Source organism: Thalassophryne amazonica, chromosome 7 (genome assembly GCF_902500255.1).
Source record: "Thalassophryne amazonica chromosome 7, fThaAma1.1, whole genome shotgun sequence".
NCBI lineage: Eukaryota > Metazoa > Chordata > Actinopteri > Batrachoidiformes > Batrachoididae > Thalassophryne > Thalassophryne amazonica.
Genome location: NC_047109.1, coordinates 79,384,802 through 79,401,871, shown reverse-complemented (window position 1 = coordinate 79,401,871; position 17,070 = coordinate 79,384,802). Strand labels below are relative to the sequence as shown.

The 17,070-nt window shown below is 47.5% G+C and overlaps 1 protein-coding gene across 8 annotated transcripts in view; it reads right to left on the bottom strand.

Moving 5' to 3' along the window:
• The window catches only part of ca14 (carbonic anhydrase XIV), a 60,396-nt gene that overhangs the window by 11,397 nt on the left and 31,929 nt on the right, over positions 1-17,070 (bottom strand). For all 8 annotated transcript variants that reach the window (XR_004561858.1, XM_034174707.1, XM_034174708.1 and 5 more), the window contains exons 5-9: positions 15,330-15,425; positions 14,000-14,066; positions 13,241-13,398; positions 10,535-10,661; positions 1,274-1,297 (exon numbers count right to left, since the gene is read on the bottom strand). Coding sequence is in view for 7 of the 8 variants with exons in the window: in XM_034174707.1 (XP_034030598.1) it covers positions 1,274-1,297; positions 10,535-10,661; positions 13,241-13,398; positions 14,000-14,066; positions 15,330-15,425 (472 nt within the window). In the remaining variant the exon portion in view is untranslated. The remainder of the gene's footprint in view (positions 1-1,273; positions 1,298-10,534; positions 10,662-13,240; positions 13,399-13,999; positions 14,067-15,329; positions 15,426-17,070) is intronic.

Sequence of the window (17,070 nt, the reverse complement as noted above, 5' to 3'; positions counted from 1 at the left end):
TTTTACAGTGCATTAGGGAGAGGAGTGAGATCCCTGGCGCCTCAGTCAGTCCTCTCCTTGATATTTTTCACACCCGCTCAGCACGTTAAACCACCAGGATTACAAGCGACCACACCCACTCCTAACACACCCTCTGCAGCCTCCTGCCATTTGGCAAGAGGCACCGAGGCCTCTGAGCTCGCTCCATCAGACTGTGAAACAGTTTGACACACCAGGCTGCATTTTGATCCTCTGTGTGTGTCCTCTGCATGTGGCAGCACAGACAGTGAAGGTGACCTTGACTTTGCTCAGGTTCACAGCGTGTCCATAATGAGTTCTCAGTTGATGCTGTGATCTTTGAGGAACCAACAGATTCCCTGATTGTAGCGTGTGAGAAGCTGAGAGGGGAACAGAAGTGTCTGGGTTCATGACTGCTCTGGATCAAAACTAAAATCCAGGCTTTCAGTGACTTCCTGGACTCAGTCAGCAGACGTATCTGCGTGCGGTGGAAGAGCTGAACTTGTGGAGACGTTCACTTATCTAGACAGTGACATCCATGTATTAGAGTCCTCTGCCTTTGATATTGAGAGACACCTTGGAAGAGCTTATCGAGTCATGTGGTGAATAGCTTGGAGATGCAGATATCTTTACAGGAAAATGAAGGTCAAAGTCTTTTGGGTCCTGGTGTTTCATGTTTTAATATATAGTTGTGATATTCAGATGTTAACCACTGACCTAAGATGACAACTGGATGTCTTTGGTACTTGGTCTCTTTGGAAGATCCTTGGATACAGCTGAAATAACTTTGTGTCAAATGAGTGATTACTGATTACTGTAGATAAGGAACATCTCTTGCATTGTGAGGGAATATCAACTACGACATTTTGGGCATGGTCCTGCTGTAATGTAGATGACGCCAGTGGCTGGAGAAGGCCAAGGGGACACCCACCTGGCTGCTGCAGACAGGTGGTTATTTTCGAGAGATCAAGATGGTCCAGCTGTCTGCCTGGGTGGTTGCCATCCAGGTCCCAAGGCAGTTCTGCAGTATTGTGGATGGGAGGATGTGAGACACCAGCACAAGCTCCCAGATCTGACCTGACCTGCCTGTCTGTCTATTAACCAGTCACAGAAGTATGACATCATCATTTGGAGTCAAAACTCAACCCAAGTTAGGAGGGCTCGTAGTGGTGAGACGAGATATTTAGTGAATGTCACTCTGCAAAGGTTGTGATGTCATCATCTGTACCGATGTTTTGGGGATTTTTTTAAGCACACAAACAAACCCAAATCTTACCAGAAGTGAGCTTCTTCCCTGATTCTGCAACAGAGAAAAAAGAGCAAAACATGAGTGAAACCACATTCTGCTTTATTTACATGATGTCACATAGAAAGATTTGTTGCTTTCTGTGATCACGACCTTCTGTTCAGCCGGCTGATGATGATCGGTCAGGCTTTCTGCTTTTGACAAACCCTGCTGATATCACAGCTCTTCCAGCTCACTCACTCAGTACAATGAGGCTCAAATTCTTTCTCCTTTGTCTTTCTCTACAACTCTGCCTCCCTCTTTCATTCCTCTGTTTGTTTTCCTCTCAGCTTTTCTTAGTTACGCTCCTGTGAGACAAAGGAGTCAGTGTTTTCTAATCAGTTTGCAAACACTACTCCCATTTTGACAGACCCATTTCCCTTTTTCCATCTCTCTCTCTGATAAAGTAACTATAATCCTTAATAAAGTCACATTTCTCTCCCCATTCCACTTTTAATTTGCTGTGTGCTAGTTCCTATCATTGCTCACTGTGCCCACCCCACTATCTTGGATTCTGAGCAAGCACGGTGGCATTGCACCCATGCCACTGAAACAAATGCAACACTGTTTTTCATTGGCTGTGACATTTTACAGCTTCAAATACTGGCAATGTGAATTTAGGCTCGGAAATCGCAAGACATTTTGTTTTAGAGTGTGCATGTTATTCTTATATTTTATGTAAAGGGCCCTATCTTGACAAAGTGTAGCGCACAGTTTAAATCACATAGTGCAAGAGCATTTGGGGCATGCCCAACTCTACTTCCGTATTTAGACGGTGTGTAATCTGAGTGCAAAGTGAGGTGCAGTGTGAAAAGCGGTTGCATTCAGTCACTTAATTAATCATGGGTGTGTTTTGGGCGTAACATAAGTAAACCATTCAGAGGGTCACTTGTCACCCCCTTTAAAAGTCTTTTGCTCTTGAAACTTGCACATTGGTGGAGACGGTGAAGAAGTGAGAGCTTTTCTGGCAAGGAAACAGGTGAGACTAGTGTGTTTGTAACTAGAGGATCCGATTAATTTCTCCATCAGCAAGCTCCTTAATCTACAAATTTCTGTGCGTATATCTGAATGTGAGGCATCATTGGAAAGTGCTTTGAGCATCTGCATTCGATAGGAACCTTTGTATTTTTCCCATAATTTTATACTTTGATGTACTTTTAAAAAAAATGTTTTCACAGTTTTCATAGTTTGCATGTTAACATGCTCCCTGCATGTTGCAAACACAGCATACATGAGTTTTGACTGTATGTAACATATCTGAATATCATGCAGAAAACTCAAATTAGAACATGTTTTTGATGTTCTATGGTGCAAATACTTTCTGCTGTCTCAGCACAGCAGTGCACCAACACTGTACGTGACCACCCATCATTTTGAGGTAGACATGCCGATGGGTGCACAAATGAGCAGACGTACATTTTAAGTTACACAACTTGGGTATTGTGTATGAAAATGACAATTGTATTGTTCAAACAGTCCAGTCTCTCGCATTTTTTCGTGCTCTTGTCACGAAATGAGTCACATTTTCGTAACTGATCTTTTTTTTTATTATGTTACTATTTCAAACCCTATCCTGCATTCCGTGATACCGTCACTAAATTAATTCATGCTCCCATCACGGAAAATGTGCCACTTTTCAGGATGGTATCACGAACCAAAAGATTAATTTACGAGGTCTGTTAGAAAAGTATCCAACCTTTTTATTTTTTTCAAAAACCACATGGATTTGAATCACGTGTGATTGCATCAGCCAAGCTTGAACCTTCGTGCGCATGCGTGAGTTTTTTCATGCCTGTCGGTTGTGTCATTCACCTGTGAGCAGGCTTTGTGTGAGCAGTGGTCCACCCCTCTCGTCATTTTTTTATTGCGAATAAATGAAAGATTTGGAGCTTTGACGCGAGGAACTCCGCTCCTCTTTCCATGACAAAAACTCCTGTAACAGTGGAATGTGCCGTTCTTTTCTAAACTGGACGCTGTCTTGATCAGGTATGTCGTCTGACTAGCACAGGAATTGTGAAAAGACGTGGACATCAGCACTTTTTCGGCACATTGAGACAGACGTGCGGAGGAGTTCCGCGTGTTGCGGTGGAGCCGCATGGTGCTAAGCAACGCCGTGATGAAGCCTCACAGGACATGTTGGGGCATGTCCAGCTCATGCTCAATTTCTCGGATAATCACACGGCTGAAAAGCAACCGACAGCCATCTGAAATCCGCCTGAAAGCCGTCGTGTGAGACCAACATGGAGGTGGTTTTGTGCCGCGTCATGAACGGCTTCGTGGCGCGTCCCTCCACTTTTCTTTCCATGAAAAAAACTCCTGTAACAGTGGAATGTGCTGAAAAAGTGCTGATGTCCACTCCTTCTGCCTTTTTGTGAAAGTCAGACGACGTCCCGGATCAACAAAGCCTTCACGTTGGAAATGATCTGGTTGTTTCAGCGGGGTTTGAGCCTGTCGATCGGCGCTTGGAGCGCGGCGCGCTCTCAGCAGTTGTGGGCGGTCTTTAAACCGTCTGGAACACTCAATCTGTGTAATCCCCAACCAGTCCCAGCAGAAGACTGCTGTTGGGAAAGTGTAGGTACACGGACCCACAACAGGGGGCGCAAATGAACGGACAATGGATGAGGTCAAATAACAACACTTTACTGCTGTGAATGGGCACAACAAATACAATCAGATTACAACAATAGACAAAGCCAAATCACAAAAGGTGTCGTGTGGGCAGGCTCGAAGATAGGAGACGTCTGTCCAAAGCAGAACCGGAACCACACGATTTCCTCCGCCACCAGACCCCGGGAATACTGGAGCCGCCAAGTCCCGAACTCCCAGGTGGCCACTGCCTTCGCGTGTCGGACCTGGTACTGCTGGCGAGGAACAAAAGAACAATTAAATGTGGGTGCGTCTGCACCCAGGAATCCGCACGGCAGGAAAACTACCTCCACCACTCGTTGGAAAAGGAGTCAGCTAAACAACTCCCAAAAGTCACAAAAGATCACTGTTAACCAGTCAGCTGAGCACGTTACCTTCCAGGTAGAACGATATCTCGGCAAAGAGGTGGAGGCGTCGTCCTGCTGATATTCCCCTGCTGATCAGATGATGGGTAACAGCTGTTGCAGGTGATGCGTGACAGCTGTCACCCTGGCTGCTCCTGTGAGGCGACTGCGCCCTCTCGTGCCTGAAGCCCGCACTTCAGGCAGGGCGCCCTCTGGTGGTGGGCCAGCAGTACCTCCTCTTCTGGCGGCCCACACAACAGGACCCCCCCCTCAACGGGCGCCTCCTGGCGCCCGACCAGGCTTGTCCGGGTGGCGGCGGTAGAAATCGGCCAGGAGGGCCGGGTCCAGGATGAAGCTCCTCTTCACCCAGGAGCGTTCTTCGGGGCCGTACCCCTCCCAGTCCACCAAATACTGGAAGCCCCGGCCCATCCTACGGACATCCAAAAGCCGGCGTACAGTCCAAGCCGGCTCGCCATCGATGATCCGGGCAGGAGGCGGTGCCGGACCCGGAGTACAGAGGGGTGAGGTGTGATGTGGTTTTATTCGGGACACATGAAACACAGGATGGATCCGCAGTGAGGCCGGAAGCTGAAGCCTCACCGCGGCTGGACTGATGACCTTAAGGATCTTAAATGGGCCGATGTAATGGTCCTGTAGCTTGGGGGAGTCCACCTTGAGGGGAATGTCCTTTGTGGATAACCACACCTCCTGCCCTGGCTGATACGCAGGGGCCGGGGCCCGCCGACGGTCTGCATGGGCTTTTGCCCTCGTCCGGGCCTTTAGCAAAGCAGAACGGGTGGCACGCCACACCCGACGGCACTTCCGTAGGTGGGCCTGGACCGAGGGCACACCGACCTCTCCCTCAACCACCGGAAACAATGGGGGCTGATACCCCAGACATACCTCAAAAGGGGAGAGGCCGGTGGCTGAAGACACCTGGCTGTTATGAGCATACTTGATCCAGGCCAAATGGGTACTCCAGGCCGCCGGGTGCGCGGCAGTCACGCAGTGCAAAGCCTGTTCCACCTCCTGGTTTACCCGTTCTGCTTGCCCGTTGGTCTGAGGGTGGTACCCGGACGAGAGACTCACCGTGGCCCCCAGTTCCTGGCAGAAGCTCCTCCAGACTTGCGAGGAGAACTGGGGACCGCGATCAGAGACGATGTCTGTTGGAATCCCATGCAGCCGGACGACGTGGTGGACCAGGAGGTCCGCTGTCTCCTGGGCTGTTGGGAGCTTCGGGAGGGCCACAAAGTGGGCCGCCTTGGAGAATCGGTCCACTATCGTGAGGATGGTAGTGTTACCCTGGGACGGCGGGAGGCCCGTGACAAAATCCAGGCCGATGTGGGACCAGGGGCGATGAGGCACAGGCAGCGGCTGGAGTAGTCCTGATGCCCTGCGATGGTCAGCCTTGCCCCTGGCGCAGGTGGTGCAGACCTGGATATAATCCCGGACGTCGGCCTCTAGGGACGCCCACCAGAAGCGCTGCCGGACAACTGCCACGGTTCTTCGCACCCCTGGATGACAGGAGAGCTTGGAGCCGTGACAGAAGTCCAGGACTGCAGCCCTAGCTTCTGGTGGGACGTATAGTTTGTTCTTCGGTCCAGTTCCGTGGTCCGGGCTTCGTGCCAGGGCCTCCCGGACGGTTCTCTCTACGTCCCAGGTGAGGGTGGCCACGATAGTGGACTCCGGGATGATGGGTTCCGGTGGATCCGACAACTCCGCTTTGACTTCATCTTCATGTACCCGGGACAAGGCATCCGATCTCTGCTTTTTGGTCCCGGGACGGTAGGTGATCCGGAAGTCAAAACGGCCGAAGAACAGTGACCAGCGGGCTTGCCTGGGGTTCAGCCGCTTGGCGGTCCTGATATACTCCAGGTTCCGGTGGTCAGTGAAAACCGTGAATGGCACGGACGTTCCCTCCAACAGATGTCTCCACTCTTCAAGAGCCTCTTTCACCGCAAGGAGTTCTCGATTGCCGACGTCATAGTTCCGTTCGGCCGGGGTCAACCTGCGGGAAAAATAGGCACACGGGTGAAGGACCTTATCGGTCTTCCCGCTCTGGGAAAGCACAGCTCCTATCCCTGGGTCCGAGGCGTCCACTTCAACCACTAACTGGCGACTAGGATCGGGCTGCACCAGAACGGGTGCAGACGAGAAGCGCCGTTTCAACTCCTTGAACGCGGCATCGCAACGATCCGACCAGGTGAAGGGGACTTTTGGTGAGGTCAGGGCTGTCAGGGGGCTAACTACCTGACTGTAGCCTTTAATGAACCTCCTGTAGAAATTTGCAAAGCCGAGGAACTGTTGCAGCTTCCTACGGCTAGTGGGTTGGGGCCAGTCTCTCACCGCCGCAACCTTGGCCGGATCAGGAGCGACGGAGTTGGGGGAGATGATAAACCCCAGGAAGGACAAAGATGTGCGGTGAAACTCACACTTCTCGCCCTTCACAAACAGCCGGTTCTCCAACAACCGCTGCAGGACCTGACGCACATGCCGGACATGAGTCTCAGGATCCGGAGAAAAGATGAGTATATCGTCTAGATATACGAAGACGAATCGGTGCAGGAAATCCCGCAAGACATCATTAACTAATGCTTGGAATGTCGCGGGGGCGTTTGTGAGGCCGAACGGCATGACCAGGTACTCAAAGTGACCTAATGGGGTGTTGAATGCCGTCTTCCATTCGTCTCCCTTCCGGATCCGAACCAGGTGATACGCATTTCTAAGATCCAGCTTAGTAAAGATTTTGGCTCCATGCAGGGGGGTGAACACGGAATCTAATAATGGCAACGGGTATCGGTTGCGAACCGTAATCTCATTCAGCCCCCTGTAATCAATACATGGACGAAGTCCGCCATCTTTCTTGCCCAGAAAAAAGAAACCTGCCCCCATCGGGGAGGTGGAGTTCCGGATCAGCCCGGCAGCTAATGAGTCCCGGATGTAGGTCTCCATTGATTCGCGCTCAGGTCGTGAGAGGTTGTACAGCCTGCTGGACGGGAACTCAGCGCCTGGAACCAAATCAATGGCACAATCGTACGGACGGTGCGGGGGAAGGGTGAGTGCCAGATCCTTGCTGAAGACGTCAGCAAGATCGTGGTACTCAACCGGCACTGCCGTCAGATTGGGAGGGACTTTGACCTCCTCCTTAGCCTGGGAACCGGGAGGAACCGAGGATCCTAAACACACCCGATGGCAGGTTTCGCTCCACTGAACCACCACCCCAGACGGCCAATCGATCCGGGGATTGTGCTTTAACATCCATGGGATGCCCAAAATCACGCGGGAGGTAGAAGGAGTTACAAAAAACTCAATCTCCTCCCGGTGGTTTCCAGACACCACCAGAGTTACTGGTTGTGTCTTGTGTGTGAGTAAAGGGAGGAGGGTGCCATCTAGTGCCCGCACCTGCAATGGCGAAGGAAGCGCCACCAGAGGGAGCCCTACCTCCTTTGGCCATCCGCTGTCTAGCAGATTCCCTTCTGACCCCGTGTCCACCAGTGCTCGGGCTTGAAGGGTTAAATCCCCGCTCAGGATTGTGACTGGGAGTCGTGTGGCAATTTGTGTGTGTCTCACTTGAATGTCTTGACCCCCCCTTAGCCCAGTCTCTAAGGGCGAGTGTTGACGTCTTGGCCATTTGGGGCAGTCTCTCTGTGTGTGCTCTGTTGAGCTGCAGAGAAAACACTCTCCACGGATCAGCCTCCCCATTTTGGCCCTGTGCGTTTCCCTAACAACGTCAACAGGGGGAGCTGTTGCCCCACAAAGCGCTGCGGCTGTGGAGCGTGGGGAGGGCGGCCCCTTTTCGAACCCGGAAGGGAGAGGGGCGGCGTGTATCCGGTCACGTCCTTTGCCTCGCTCCCGACGGCGTTCCTCTAACCAATTGTCTAATCGTATAACGAGATCAATAAGCCCGTCCAAATCCCGCGGTTCGTCCTTAGCCACCAGGTGCTCCTTCAGGACCAACGATAGTCCGTTTACGAAGGCGGCGCGGAGGGCAGTGCTATTCCAGCCGGACCTCGCAGCCGCGATGCGGAAGTCGACTGCATAAGCAGCTGCGCTCCGGCGCCCCTGTCTCATTGACAGCAGCACGGCTGAAGCGGTCTCTCCTCTATTTGGGTGATCGAACACTGTTCTGAACTCCCTCACAAACCCATCATATGTCAGAAGGAGCCGTGAATTTTGCTCCCAGAGCGCTGTAGCCCAAGCGCGTGCCTTGCCGCGAAGCAGATTAATCACATAAGCTATCTTACTAGCATCAGTCGCAGAACGTCCTCCTTAACCGCAGGGTGGAGGCTCTCGCCGCGCAGGTGGAAGCGCGCCCTCAGGGCGCTGCTGCGGCTGTCCCTCCTGTCGATCCTGTGTGCAATAGTGACGTTCCACAGGTCGTTCAACGACCCCTCCCACCTTCCCCTGAAGCATACATAAGCCCTCCAGAACTGTACGGGGGTTGTGCGAAGACAAGCGAACACTGCATAAGAAAGTCCGCGCATGTCTCCACACAACCCCCGTACAGTTCTGGAGGGCTTATGTATGCTTCAGGGGAAGGTGGGAGGGGTCGTTGAACGACCTGTGGAACGTCACTATTGCGCACAGGATCGACAGGAGGGACAGCCGCAGCAGCGCCCTGAGGGCGCGCTTCCACCTGCGCGGCGAGAGCCTCCACCCTGCGGTTAAGGAGGACGTTCTGCTCGGTCATCAGATCCAGCCGAGCCGTAAAAGCGGTGAGGATTCGCTGCAACTCACCGATCATTCCTCCTGCAGACGCCTGTGCGCCCTGCTCTTCCATTGGCCGTTCAACGGCCGGTCGATGCCCCTCGGGGTCCATGACGTTGGCCGAGATATCCTGTTGGGAAAGTGTAGGTACACGGACCCACAACAGGGGGCGCAAATGAACGGACAATGGATGAGGTCAAATAACAACACTTTACTGTTGTGAATGGGCACAACAAATACAATCAGATTACAACAATAGACAAAGCCAAATCACAAAAGGTGTCGTGTGGGCAGGCTCGAAGATAGGAGACGTCTGTCCAAAGCAGAACCGGAACCACACGATTTCCTCCGCCACCAGACCCCGGGAATACTGGAGCCGCCAAGTCCCGAACTCCCAGGTGGCCACTGCCTTCGCGTGTCGGACCTGGTACTGCTGGCGAGGAACAAAAGAACAATTAAATGTGGGTGCGTCTGCACCCAGGAATCCGCACGGCAGGAAAACTACCTCCACCACTCGTTGGAAAAGGAGTCAGCTAAACAACTCCCAAAAGTCACAAAAGATCACTGTTAACCAGTCAGCTGAGCACGTTACCTTCCAGGTAGAACGATATCTCGGCAAAGAGGTGGAGGCGTCGTCCTGCTGATATTCCCCTGCTGATCAGATGATGGGTAACAGCTGTTGCAGGTGATGCGTGACAGCTGTCACCCTGGCTGCTCCTGTGAGGCGACTGCGCCCTCTCGTGCCTGAAGCCCGCACTTCAGGCAGGGCGCCCTCTGGTGGTGGGCCAGCAGTACCTCCTCTTCTGGCGGCCCACACAACAACTGCTCCTCCCTGAGCCTGGTTCTGCTGGAGGTTTCTTCCTGTTAAAAGGGAGTTTTTCCTTCCCACTGTAGCCAAGTGCTTGCTCACAGGGGGTCGTTTTGACCGTTGGGGTTTTACATAATTATTGTATGGCCTTGCCTTACAATATAAAGCGCCTTGGGGCAACTGTTTGTTGTGATTTGGCGCTATATAAAAAAAAATTGATTGATTGATTGATTGATCCCCATAAAATCATCCCTGAAAGCCATATTCATTTTCCGAACGGTGTCCACCTGGAGGTCTCTCACAGTTTCAGGAAAAAAATTGATGCAGCAAAGCTCCAAATCGTTCAGACATTTATTCGCAATAAAAAAAACGACGAGGGGGTGGACCAGTGCTCACACAAAGCCTACTCACAGGCGAATGGCGCAACCGACAGGCGTGAAAAAACTCACGCATGCGCACGAAGGTTCAAGCTTGGCTGATGCAATCACACATGATTCAAATCCATATGGTTTTTGAAAAAAATAAAAAGGTCCGATACTTTTCTAATAGACCTCGTACATTTCGTAAGGCCATTATGAAATGTCGTGTGATTGGCTTGTGTTTGAAAGGAGCAAAGACACTTTGCACTGCACCGGGTAGGGCCCAAAGTGTTTCATCTTCAAACATCTGGAGAGTCGGTTTAGAAGCGTGAGGGTGCATTTTTCTCAGATAATGGCAGTCTCTTCCTTCATGTGCTCGTCATCTAACCTGGGCTGAATGAAGTCAAGATAACCCTGTGGTTGAGCGAATGTGTTGCACGGTAGTTGTCCTGCAGCAGCATTCTGTCTGGATCTTCTGCTTTACTGGAGTAAAGTATCGTCTCCAGTTTCAACAGCTGCAGTGCAGAAAGAAGAAGAAAAGGATTGTAAGAACAATTACAATAGAAAAAGGAGGAGGCGCATCAACGTGTCATTTCCTCATTGGGACTAACAGCTCTTGTGTAAAATATACTCAACATACTCAACAAAAATATAAATGCAACACTTGTTTTTGCTCCCATTTTTCATCAGTTGAAATTAAAAAAAAAATGTAAGCTTTCTTGTTTTCACACAAAAGGTTTATGTTCCTTGAGTTTTGTTCAGATTTGTGAAAATCTGTGTTTGTGAGGACTTCATGTTTGGCGAGATAATCCGTCCACCTGCCAGGGGTGACATAAAGATTGCACAAATGTGCCTCTTATGGACTACAATAAATGTGCAGCTGACTTTGAAAAAGGTCTTTATTAGGCGAAGGTGCAGGAATCTGTGCAATAATCATGCTGTTTAGTCAGCATCTTAATACCCCACACCTGATACTGCTGTAGGATTTATCTGTGCAAAGGTGAAGTGCTCACTAACACAGATGGCATCCGTGAAGACAATTTAGAAGAAATAAGGCTTTTGTGTGCATTTTAGATTTTTTACTTATCTATCTGTAAAGCAATAAGCGTCTGTGTGTCTGTGAGTGTGAGTATGTGGCTCGTATATCCCTCTATTTGTCAGATTGGCCTCAGCTTTCGGATATGGCTTACACACAGCATCCTTTATTATGAAAATTTTGGAAATGAATTTTCAAAACCTTTATTTTGAAACCTTTATTTTGATTTAACATTGTAACATTCGTACTTCCAAGATGGCGTGGCTCGCTAATGTTACTGGTAGTAAAGTTAAACAAAATCAGATAGTTCATGTTGCACCCACCATTTCACAATAAAATGTTCAATGTCAGCATCCCAGCAAATACTTTTACTGTGAAACGCATGCTGTCAGTGTTCCTTGCGACTGAGTTTAACTTGACAACACTGAGGAGACATTAGCTAAACTCCGCTTTTTGCTAACACCAACAAATTTCCCACTATTTGTACAATGTTTCAGTAAGTACCTAAGCTGAATAAAATCTTATACTTTTCCACAATTTGTAAAAAGTTTCAGTAAGTATATCAGCTGAATAAAATTTATTATATGGCTGCAACGCTACACACACTCTGATTGGCTGGTTACCAGTCGGATATTTTCCCAGACTGGGCAACCTGCCCCTCTGACTAGAGGTGGGCGATACCGGGAATTTTGGTATTGATCCGATACCAAGTAAATACATGCCCAGTATCGCCGATATCGATACCAATACCGATACTTTTTCGTATTTAAGCTTCATAGATCCAAAGGATCCAAAGACCTAGGATAGAATTTCGCCAAACATTGTACATGACAAAAATACTTTATTATCACAGTCAACATTTTTGTTTAAAAAAACTCACTCAACACAACTTAAAACAAAATCTATTGAGGTAGAGGGCTGACAAACCACAATACAAGGATGCACTGCTCCATATTGTGTGACAGCGCAGCGCTGCTCTTACAGACAGAGAGTAGACTTTGATGACTCTGCGTGGGCAGCAGTCAGTGCGTGCGGGAGAGAAAGAAAGCTTGAGTATCGATCTTTTTACACGAGGATCGTTCACTATCAATACCAGCATTGGTATCGATATTATCGATATTAGGATCGATCCGCCCACCTCTACCTCTGATGAAGGGCAGGTTGCCCGAAACGTTGTCTTATTAAATAAAGCTTTTTTTTTGTATTGGAGTGCTGTGGTTGTGCAGCTCATTCAGTTTCTATCTTTGGTTAATCAGATCAGTGACATCAGCTGGAGGGTTTGATCATGTTAGAAAAAAATACTGTTGTTTCAAACCAATCATTATAATGCCAAATGAAGATTTCTTACAAGTCAGATTTTATTCATTCATTTTCTGGACCTGCTTATTCTGTTTAAGGGCCAGAAGTGACTGGAGCCTATTTTAATTAATACATTTTTAATTTATTTATTTCATTTGCATAGTGCCAAATCACAACAAAGCTGCCTCAGGCACTTCACACAAGTAAGGTCTAACTTTACCAAGCACACAGGCGACAGTGGTAAGGAAAAGCTCCCTGTGATTTGAGGAAAAAACCTCAAGCAGACCAGACTCAAAGGAGTGACCCTCTGTTTGGCCCATGCTACTGACACAGTTGACAATACAAATATGTAGAAATGTTTTTGGAGTCCATGTTGGTGTACAGCAGAGGTCTCAAATCGGTTCCAGAAAGGGCCAAGAGGGTGCAGGCTTTCTGTGCAACCACCCACACCACCAGGTGATTTCACTGATTAACATCACTTTGAGCAGGTGGAATCAGTTAATCAGTGAAATCACCTGGTGGAGTTGGTGGTTGCACAGAAACCCTGCACCCTCTTGGCCCTTTCTGGAACCAGTTTGAGACCTCTGGTGTACAGGATGGGAGGCTTGCAGAAGAAGACACCCACTTCTGGATGGAGCTGAACCTCAGAGAGAAAAAAAAAACAGAATCAGGAGACACAAAGGTGACAGATAAGGTATAGTTTTTTTCCCAATGGCTGAATGTTTGGTGATGTTTGGATAGTTTGTGTTTCAGCCTCACTTGTGCATGTGAGATTTGAACCCTCTTGTGGAACACTGTCCACATGACGCTCTGGTAGCAGGGAGGAGTGGTGAGAGAGCCGTTATAGCGGTAGTAGTGTTCCAGATCGTTAGGAAGCAAAGTCTGGACGTCAAAGGCCGGGATGAACACTCTCTGGTCTGGCAGAATGTGTGAAGAAGAAAGAAAGATCAGTGTACACAAAACCACAGCCACCAAATAACCCAAAAATACACATCAAATCTGATGACAGCTCTTTTTGTCATACATTTAACATGAATCTCTGTAGTTGCAATAAAAGCACATAAATGTATGAAAAACCCCTTTATGGACAACTTCATAGGAATTCAGTGAATTTTAAAACTGTGTGGAGAAAAAAATCTGTTTCACCGTGTTAAGAAATACAATTACATTGACATTCTTAGTAGATATGGAAATCTATGTATTTTATACTCAGTGTTGACTTTTTTCACCTCCCAAAATAGCTACCACAGAAAAAATATTTTGCCTTTTGTTGACCTGTAATGGATTTAGCACCTTAATTAAATCTGCTAAGCCAGTGTGTTTGTGGTTGAAAGAATGCTGTGGTAACTATGCTACACTATAACTATACTATTCTACTTTGTATACTATAGACACGAAGGCTATAGCGTGTTTTTGGCTACAAACTTTAATATCCTTTAAAGGACTCCAGGTGATCATTATCAGCTGATGCTGTTGTTAAGGACCAGATGGGATTTCACAGATTTCTGGTAGGTTTACCTGCATGTCTGACGCGGCTGAGGTAGTTGATGATGTTGCCATATGCCTCATTGGTATCCTCTCCTGTCTGAAAACTCAATAATCAAACTTAAAATATGTATAGTATAATAATATAATACGAGGTCTGTCAGAAAAGTATTGGACCTTTTTATTTTTTTCAAAAACCATATGGATTTGAATCATGTGTGATTGCATCAGCCAAGCTTGAACCTTTGTGCGCATGCGTGAGTTTTTTCACGCCTGTCGGTCGCGTCATTCGCCTCTGAGCAGGCTTTGTGTGAGCAGTGGTCCACCCCTCTCATCGGATTTTTATTGTGAATAAATGTCTGAAAGATTTGGAGCTTTGCTGCATCAATTTTTCCAGAAACTATGAGAGACCTCCAGGTGGGCACTATTTGGAAAATTCTGTTGGCTTTCAGGGACGATTTTATGGGGATTACACAGATTAAGGAGTGCTCCAGCCGGTTTAAAGACCGCCCACAGCTGCTGAGAGCGCGCCGCTCTCCAAGCGCCAATCGACAGGCTGAATCAACCAGATAATTTCCAACGTGAAGGCTTTGTTGATCCGGGACGTCGTCTGAGTTACACAAAAATGGCAGGAGACGTGGACATCAGTACTTTTTCGGCACATTCCACTGTTACAGGAGTTTTTTTCATGGAAAGAGAAGAGGAGGATTGCGCCACCGTGCCGCTCATGGCGCAGCACAAAACCACCTCTGTGTTGGTTTCACAGGACGGCTTTGAGATGGCTTTCAGATGGCTATCGGTGGGTTTTCAGTCGTGTGACTAACCGAGAAATTGTGGATGAGCTGGTCATTTGAACATGTCCTGTGAGGTTTCATCACGGTGTTGCTTTGCGCCATGCGGCACCGCCGCGATGCGCGGAATTCCTCCGCTCCTCTTTCCATGAAAAAAACTCCTGTAACAGTGGAATGTGCCGTTCATTTCCAAACTGGACGCTGTGTTTTATCCGGAACGTCCTCTGACTAGCACAGGAATTGTGGAAGACGTGGACATCAGCACTTTTTTGGCACATTGAGACAGACGTGCGGAGGAATTCCGCACGTCAGACATTTATTCGCAATAAAAATCCGACAAGAGGGGTGGACCAGTGCTCACACAAAGCCTGCTCACAGGCGAATGACGGAACCGACAGGCGTGAAAAAACTCACGCATGCGCACGAAGGTTCAAGCTTGGCTGATGCAATCACACGTGATTCAAATCCATATGGTTTTTGAAAAAAATAAAAAGGTCCAATACTTTTCTGACAGACCTCGTATGTGTACTTGTTTGGTTGTTTGCTTTGTTTGTTTGTGCTATCTTTATCACCTTAATGAGAATTCCCAGAACAGCCAAGCCGTCCCTCTGTGTCATGGCCACAGACATGTTGGGGTAGAGCTCGGAGTTATAATGCACCACGTGGAGCTGGAGAGAAGAAGAACAAAGGTACACTGATGACGGGCGCCACTTACATTATCTGACTTCTCACTCAGCGCTGAAGGTTAAAAAAGAGGCATTTTAAGAAATTAAAAAGCCACATTCTGTTGCATTCTGTTTTTTTGTTTGTTTTTTGAGTGGCGGGGCTGACAGCCAATCAGAGTAGAGCTACACTGTGACCCCAACTTCTGCTAGCTCAAAGTTAACTTCTGCTCTTGTCAAAAGCTCATAAACTTAAATACTGTTTATGACTGATTGATAGAGGGGCTTTATTGAACATGTACAAATTGTAAGACAAGAAATAGAACCTTAATAATTAATGTAAATAAGAATAAATATAGAATTGTGTGTGTGTGAGTGAGTGTGTGTTATATATATATATATATATATTGGACAAGGTCTTTAATCCCCTATTGCTCCCGATGTGTAGAGAGTGCCTTGTATGGCAGCACCCTCACATCAGGATGAATGTGAGGCATAACTTTAAAGCACTTTGAGTGTCTGATGCAGATGGAAAAGCGCTATATAAATGCAGTCCATTTACCATACAAACACACACACACTGGGATACCAATTAAACAACTGCAAATTATAAAGAAGACAATGCTCATACAGCCGAGGGTATTTTAGCATTGCGTTATATTTCCCCTTCTAGTGGCTGCTTGAGTCATGTCTTAATAATCCTCATTAATTGTCATTGTTTTTCCTCACTAATTGCTCACCATACCTGCAGTATGGGCAGGAAAGAGGTGCTGTGCACGCTGCTAAACTTCCATTGCACCCTTTGTCGTTTTAATGCAATCACAGTCCATTCTTCCCGTTTATGTTATAAAATCATGTCTTCAAGTTTGCATTGTTTAATTATAATAATAATAATGATAATTCCAGTTTTTCACATGATATTCTGATTTCACTGCAGTTCTCTTCAAGTGCTGCTAGAGAGTAAAGGAGCTCAACATTCCGTTGCCATCATGAGGAATTAAGAAGCATTAAGAACATACACAGACTGTGGAAAAATAAGTCTCCGTGAGTGATATCGATGAGGTCTAAAACAAAGATATGAGAGACATGTCATTGTTTCATGAAACAATCAAATGTGCTCATTAATGACGCTACTGTAATTTATTCTTTATTATTATAGAGAACTGTCTTTGCCATCACAAAACATCAAGCACTAACAGAATATTTAACAAATTCAAGTTTCTTCATTAAAATACAGGTTTTGTTCACAAGATGTTGCACAGTCTTGAATTTGCAGTCTCTTAGCCCAAGTTGATCATAAGCCCTGGACCCACCAAATAATGAATGATGAATAATGAGCCATGCAGCATGTTTTGTTTTTTTGTTTGTTTGTTTTTTGGTACAAGTCGAGTTATTCAACAAACGTGAGAGAATAGTGGCTCTTAGAGGCAGAATATTCGGCTAATGAGGCTTATCTCTGAGCGTGGCGCCAATTTGGAGACGTTCAAAATTTAGCAACAACAGTGTGGGGCAGTTTGTGTACGAGGTCTACAAGGATAAACAAGGATGTTAGAGGAATGTTAGTGGTTAGTACGAGGCTGTTAGAAACCCATTGTCCAAGTACCTGGCAGCTACGAGGACAGGACAGGATATTTTGGCTCCGCCCTCTCAT